The following is a 7,229-nucleotide window of genomic DNA, read 5'->3' on the forward strand; positions in this document are numbered from 1 at the left end:
GTGAAAAGCAGGGCTTCGTGAAAAGCAGCGCTTGAGCGAGCCTGAGTGCACTGGCAGGGTTTGGAGTTCCTTCCCCTTCGCCTGATAGGCTGAGAAGCCTCCAGATCACCTCCCTGAGGTCACCCAATGACTCACACATTACTAGACACTGTATTTTACCTGTATTCGTCTTAGTTATTTCTCACAACAACCGTATGAGGTTTGCAGCTGAGAACACGGAGGCCTGGGGAGCATAGTGACTCGCCTGAGAGCACAGGGCTGGCTGATGAGGTACAGAGCCAGGACCTAGGCCCTGCTCTCTGACTCCAAAACAGAAAGTTCTCAATCAGCACACTGCACTTAGTCCTCTGCTACAGGAAACAGAACTATCGAGGGATGCCAAGGGCTCTCAGGGCAGCAAGGGCTGGAGGCATCCAGGAAGGCTTCCTGGCAGACGTGGGCTTGGAGCTCAGTTATAAAAAGGGAGACACGTGAGTGGTGTAGTGGCTTTTCTCTGATGAGGGACACTAAGCCAAGTTCTGTGTTAGCCCTGACACACTTATTTCAGAAATGTCTGTCCCTATCCTACACTGCTGTGAAAGAGTGGATGAGCCTGAGGCCATAGCCCCGTTATCTAACACCCCAACCAAGCTAAGGTGTGAACTTTTCCCATATTGGTTGTGGAACCTGTGGGGATATGTAGGCAGCTTCATACAGTGAAGCAGTGAGGAATACTTTGGGCTGCAAATAACTCACAATGTAACTGATCATGGTTTAAATAAGAGTGAGGGGCTGATTTGTCTCTTGCATCAGGAAGTTCTGGGGTAAACCACTGTCTCAGGCTGGGTTCTCTAGAGAAGCAAAACCAGTAAAGCATATAAATATATATATATTTAAAAAAAATAAAGTCAAACCCATTGCCGTTGAGTCGATTCCGACTCATAGCGACCCTAAAGGACAGAGTAGAACTGCCCCATAGGGTTCCAAGGAGCATCTGGTGGATTTGAACTGCTTAGCAGCAGATCTCTTAACCCCTGCACCACCAGGGCCCCCTGTAAAGATTATAGCCTTGGAAACCCTATGGGGCAGTTCTACTTTGTCCTGTAGGGTCTCTATGAGTCAGAATCCACTCAAGTGTAATGGGTTTCTACTTTACCAAACATGCTGCCGTTTTCTAGCAACTGGTCTTTCGTGATGATGTGTCCAAAAGGAGCGAGCCCAAGTCTCTCTATCCTCGATTCTAAGGAGCATTCTGGTTGCATACAGTATGTATAGGTATACTGTGAGAATACTGCCCACCCCTGTCGCCCAGCCACCCCCTCTCCCACCCTGAAGGCATCCACGGGTATGTTCCTGTGTATCCTTCCAGAGAATGTCCGGGGACAACCGTTATATCATTTTAAAAATAAGCAAGAGTTCGGTGCCAAATGGGGAACCAATACAAAGTTTTGAGCAGGGCCGCGACCGTTCAGGAAGTTCGCTGAAGCTGCGGGGTGGGTGTGCAGTAGACAGACACTCAGGGACCGAAGCTCCGCACGACCGCTCCAGGCAGTGTGGTGGGTGGAGCTTGGATGTTGTGGGCGGGGCTCCTATGGGTGGAGCTTGGAGGCGGTGGAAGAGGGCGAGGTGGGTGGAGACTGGAGGCTGTGGGCGGAGCGGAGGTGGGTGGAAGCCTGGAGGTGGTGGAACTGGCCCGCCGCTCCCTTGTTGGGGAGGGAGATGACAAGCGGGGGACCAGCTTGCACTAGCTCCCCCTCTGGGGGTGAGACTAGGCGGTGCTAACCCTCCATACCCTTGTCCCTGCAGGTTCCTACTATTTGACCACCACTTACGGAGCCCTGGAGCACATCAAAAACTACGACAAGATCACGGTGACCCGGCAGCTGAGCGTGGAGGTGCAGGACTCCATCCACCGCTGGGAGCGCCGGCGCACGCTCAACAAAGCTCGCGCCTCCCGCTCCTCCGTGCAGGTGACTCCGGGACGGAGGGAGGAACTATGGCCCAGACACCATCCCCAAAGCTTCTTGCCCGCTGTCTCAGGAACCTTGACACCTGACTGGCTGCTCTGGCCGCCAGCCCTGCCCTCGGAGCAGTGATGCTTCCACCTGAGGAAGGTCCCCCGCCCCTGCCGGCCAGTGTGTGCCCAGCTCTGCTCCCGGGACTTGGGTGGGCCTGCGGAAGTACCACTAGGCATGTGTTCTAGTTGAACAGACAAGATGGATATAGGAGGAATGTGGAGAGAAGAGGGCTCTGGTGGCGCAGTGGTTAAGAGCTCGGCCGCTAACCAAAAGGTCGGCAGTTCGAATGCACCAGCCGCCCCTTGGAAACCCTATGGGGCAGTTCTGCTCTGTCCTATAGGGTCACTGTGAGTCGGAAGCAACTCTAAGGCAACCAGTTTTTGTTCGTTTGTTTGGTGGAGATAAGTCATCCCGGTCCATCCCAGTCTCTTGGTTTCCTGGACAAATGCAGCTGCTGCCAAGCATCTCCCTGCCCCTACTAGCCTGCCTCCTCCAATCCAGCCACCCATTCTTCCCCAGTCTCTCTATACCAGTTGCCATGGACTCTGCTAGGACTCAGGGTGACCCCATGTGTGTCAGAGTAGAACTGTGCTCCATAGGTTTTTAATGACTGATTTTTCAGATCACCAGGCCTTTCTTCTGAGGCACCTCTGGGTGGACTCAAACCTCCAACATTCCAGTTAGCCGCCCAGTACATTAACCGTTTGCACCAACCAGGGACTCCCATCTCTCTGTATAAACTCAGTATACAAGCCATTCATGGCCAAACTCCTGCCTCCTCCTCCATTCCCATCATCCCACACGCCATCAGGCTCCATCAAATCCAGCTATCACAATTCCCCAAACCTGCTGCACTCAACTCCCTCAGCCTCTGCACATGCTGACCCATTGCCTCTTCTTTAGCTGCTCTCTGCTGCCCATCCTTTAAGGTAACTCAGCTCCTCAACAGGCCCTCCTCTGGGAAGCCTTCCCTGACCCCCTCACCCAGCCCCCATTCCCACAGGCCGGGTTCTACACCCTCCTCGGTGCTCCCCTCTGTAGTTCCCCCATGACAGCAGGTATCACACCATATTGTAACCGTCAGTGTATGAACATGCCTGCTCTGGAAGGGTGGGCCCCTGTCTCACACCTGTCAGGGGCCCCAAGCCCAGGGCCAGGACTAGAGCAGGGCTGGAGAGTGTGCAGGCAGCAATCCAGAGCTGTAAACAGCTCCCCCTGGGACCTGGAGCAGCCAGTCCTGAGCTCCACTCCTGGTTTTCAGTATGGCCTCTCTGTACTGGGCAGAGCCCAGGCCTGGCTGTGCAGGAAGCCCGAGTTCTGGTTCTAGGTCTGTGCTAGCTTGCTGTTTGACCCTGAGCAAGTGCCCACCCCTCTCTGGGCCTGTTTCCCTATCAGTACAGGCTGTGAACCAAATGAGCTCGGCCTCCGAGGTGTATGTTCTAAGCTGCCAAGCTGATACCCATCCCCCACCCATGGCATATTGATAAATATTTAACAGTCGGCTCTCTAGGGAGAAAACAGTCCTGATTTTTGCTTCTGTTGATTTCCATGGTGTAAATACTCCCACCGTAGCCAATTTCAAAGTACCAACTTGGCATCACTGAGCTCAGAGGTGGAAAGAGATGCACACAATCCGCTCTCCTAAGCCAGTACAAGCAGACTCTAGCCAGCTCCGGCAAACCACTGCCCCCATCCCCTCCTGGTACAAACCTCCTGCAAACTCTGGGAATATGGACACTCTTGGTCCAAGCCTGGCCCAGGCGCCCCTTACTCTGGGCTCATGCTGAGCCAGGCAGAGCACCAGGGAGGTGGAGCATCAGTGCTGGGGAGGCAGGTGCTTAGGGGGAGGCCTAGGATGAAGGATGAGGAGCACTCAGGGCCGGCAGAGTAGCCCGAGCCCCCTGAGCACTATTGCTGGAGTCTAGGGAGGACACCACCCCCTCTGCAGCCTCCCAGTGCCTCCCCTGCATCCCACACCCCAAATCCCTTCCTTGGGGAGCAAAAGCCCAGAGCCCCACAGTCACCAGTTTGGTGCAGCCAAAAACCCAGTTACCGTCAACGGTTCTGACCCATAGCAACCCTAGAGGACGGAGTAGAACTGCCCCATAGGGTTTCCAAGGAGCAGCTGGTGGATTTAAACTGCCGACCTTTGGGTTAGCAGCCGAGCTCTTAACCACTGCGCCACCAGGTCTCGAGTAGGTGCAAAGGGCCCTTAAAAAAACAAACCTGTTGCCATCAAGTTGATTCCAACTCATGGCAACCCCATGTGTTACAGAGTAGAACTGTACTCCATAGGGCATTCTTGGTGATAATCTTTATGGAAGCAGATTGCCAGGCCTTTCTTCCATGGCACCACTGGGTGGGTTCAAACTGCCAACCTTTAGGTTAGTAGTTAAGTGCAAACCATTTGTACCACTCAGGAATCTTAAAGGTTAATCCATTACCGTCAAGTCGATTCTGACTCATAGAGACCCTAAATGACAGAGTAGAACTGCCCCATAGGGTTTCCTAGGCTGTAATCTTTACGGGAACAGATCGCCGGGTCTTTTCTCCAGAGGAGCAGCAGGTTGATTCCAACCACTAACCTTTCTTTCAGTTAGCAGCCAAGCACGTATCCACTTTGCCACCGGGGCTCCTTAAAGGGCCCTTAAAAAAAGGAAAAAAAGAAAAAAAAGAAAAAACCATTGCTGTCTAGTTGATTCTGACTCATAGCAACCCTGTAGGACAACGTAGAACTGCCCGGTAGTGTTTCCAAGATTGCTGAGAGTTGGAATCGACTCAACAGCAACAGGTTTGGTTTGGATTTGGTTAATCTTTATGGAAGCCGACTGCCACATCTTTCACATCTTTCTCCCGGAGAGCAGCTGGTGGATTTGAACCGCTGACCTTTCGGTTAGCAGCTGAGCACTTAACAACTACACCACCAGGGCTCCTTAAAGAGCCCTTACAACCATTGCCGCCTAGTCGATTCCGACTCATAGCGACCTTATAGGGCAGAGTAGAACTTCCCCATAGCGTTTTCAAGGAGCAGCTGGTGGATTTGAATTGCTGACCTTTTGGTTAGCAGCCAAGCTCTTAACCACTGCGCCACCAGGGCTCCAAAGAGCCGTTAGAGGGCCTAAAAGGTATTAAGGAGAGCACCAAACCAAACCAATCCCACAGATGTGGAGTCGATTCGGACTCATAGCGACTCCACAGGACAGAGTTAGAACTGACCTATAGAGTTTCCAAGACTATAATCTTTACAGAAGCAGATTGCCACATCTTTCTCCTGATGAGCCACTGGTGGGTTCAAACCGCTGACCTTTCGATTAGCAGCTGAGCGCTTAACCATTGCACCACCAGGGCTCCTAAGAAGGGCATAGGCAGCCTTTAAGACCTAGAAAGAGTGGGGCTTTCCCGTGCTGGGAGGAAATGGGCTGATCCCCCTGAAGCTGTCAGCAGCATCGAGCCTGCCTCAAGCTGTAGCTGTAGTTGTTGAGACAGCCTTGGAGCCCGTTTGAGCATGCTGTTACCACTCCTTCCACAAGGGGGCAGCCCTGCACACACCATTTCATACCTGCCTTTGGGTGGTTGGGGAAAGGGGAGAGGCTGTGTTCCAGGGTCTGGGCTCAGTTTATCGGTATTTTCACAACCATGACATAGGACTGATGTTAGCCTAATTTACAATGGAGGAAATAGAGACTCAGATCAAGTGAGTGGCAACAGATTCAAAGCCAGACACTGAGGGACATCCTCCTTGCAGGGATGCGAGAGGAGGGTGTGTGTGTGACACGCCAGCCCCCAGGCCTCCCCTCACCCTTGCCCGCCTTGCTCATGTGGGGGCCCACTCCACTGTCCGAAACCCCCCATCCTTCCTGCTCGGCTCCTGCCCCCCGCCCTTCCACAAAGCCTTCCCTCCTGCCCCGCGCTGCCTGCTTCTCCCCTGAGCCCCGAAGGAGCTGAGCCGTCCCGCCTGCCTCAGCAGCATCAGCGGAACCATGCGGCGCTCGGGGGTGGGATCTGCACCTCCAATTTTACTCACACTGCCCTCCACGCCCAGCTTTGCACCTGGAGTACAAGGGGGCTCAGTGCAGAAGAGCGAAGGAAGGGAGTGAATGAATGATCGCGAGCCCACGGCCTGGCAAGCAGGGGGAGCCTCACTCCTCAGTGCAAAGACTCAAAGACGACCCTGAATCACCCAGAATGATCAGCCCGCTTGAGAGCTGGTGCTCAGAGAGGGGAGGTCACACAGCAGCATAGCCACAGAGAAGAGGACACAGGTGTCCTGACTCCCAGCTTCACGACCACTCCCCCAAGCCCTGTCTTACAGAGAGGAGCCTGGGGCACAGGGAGGGCCACTCAACTCCTCACCCCTGGTCCAAGCTTCTGGCACAGGGGTGGGGTGAGATGGGACGTCTGCTTGTCCCCAGGGGTGACCGCAGGCCCTCCATATCATCCTGCAGGACTTCATCTGTGTGTCATACCTGGAACCTGAGCAGCAGTCACGGACGCTGGCATCGCGGGCGGACACGCTGGCCCAGGCGCTGTGCGAACAGTGCGCTGAGAAGTTCGAGGTGGCGCAGCCTCAGGACCACCGGCTCTTTGTGCTGGTGGATGGGCGCTGCTTCCAGCTGGCGGACGAGGCGCTGCCCCACCACATCAAGGGCTATCTGCTTCGAAGTGAACCCAAGCGTGACTTCCACTTCGTGTACCGGCCCCTAGATGGTGGTGGGGGCAGTGGGAGCCCACCCTGCCTCGTTGTTCAGGAGCCCAACTTCCTGTGAGGCCTCCACCCAATGGCAGTAGTTAGGGAGACTGGCCCTAGGGCAGAGGAATGGGCAAGCCGGGCTCACACTCGCTCATCCCTAGTCACCCACAGCCACATCCACTCATACATGCGCATGCCCGTGTTGTCTGAGCATACTGGTGCACAACTGGATACACACAGATGGACACACACTCCCAGCATGGATGCTTACACACGCGCACACGAGTACAACCCACTGAGCGTGCCTAGACCAACCTCCCAGGACAATTGTGAATAAAATGAAGCAGCAGCCAAAGACGCTTCCTGAGGGAGAGGCATAGCACTGGGAGGCCACTGAGGCAAATTTCTTCACTAGCCAGAAAGGGAAACTGAGGCCCAGAGAGGGAAGGGACTCTCCAACCAGTGCAGCAAACAAAGCCCACACCACCCGCTGTTCACACACAGTCCCTCTCCCACCCCCGTGCCCAGCCCCATCTTCAGTC

General features: G+C 54.5%; 1 protein-coding gene across 1 annotated transcript in view; it reads left to right on the forward strand.

Annotated features, from left to right (window-relative positions):
* RIN3 (Ras and Rab interactor 3) overlaps positions 1-7,229 on the forward strand; it is a 151,016-nt gene extending 143,787 nt beyond the window's left edge. The window contains exons 10-11 of the mRNA XM_023731748.1: positions 1,786-1,949; positions 6,443-7,229. Coding sequence (XP_023587516.1) covers positions 1,786-1,949; positions 6,443-6,763 — 485 coding nt within the window. The 3' untranslated portion in view covers positions 6,764-7,229. The remainder of the gene's footprint in view (positions 1-1,785; positions 1,950-6,442) is intronic.

The sequence above is a fragment of the Trichechus manatus genome, unplaced genomic scaffold, assembly GCF_000243295.1.
Source record: "Trichechus manatus latirostris isolate Lorelei unplaced genomic scaffold, TriManLat1.0 scaffold00045, whole genome shotgun sequence".
NCBI classification, from domain to species: domain Eukaryota; kingdom Metazoa; phylum Chordata; class Mammalia; order Sirenia; family Trichechidae; genus Trichechus; species Trichechus manatus.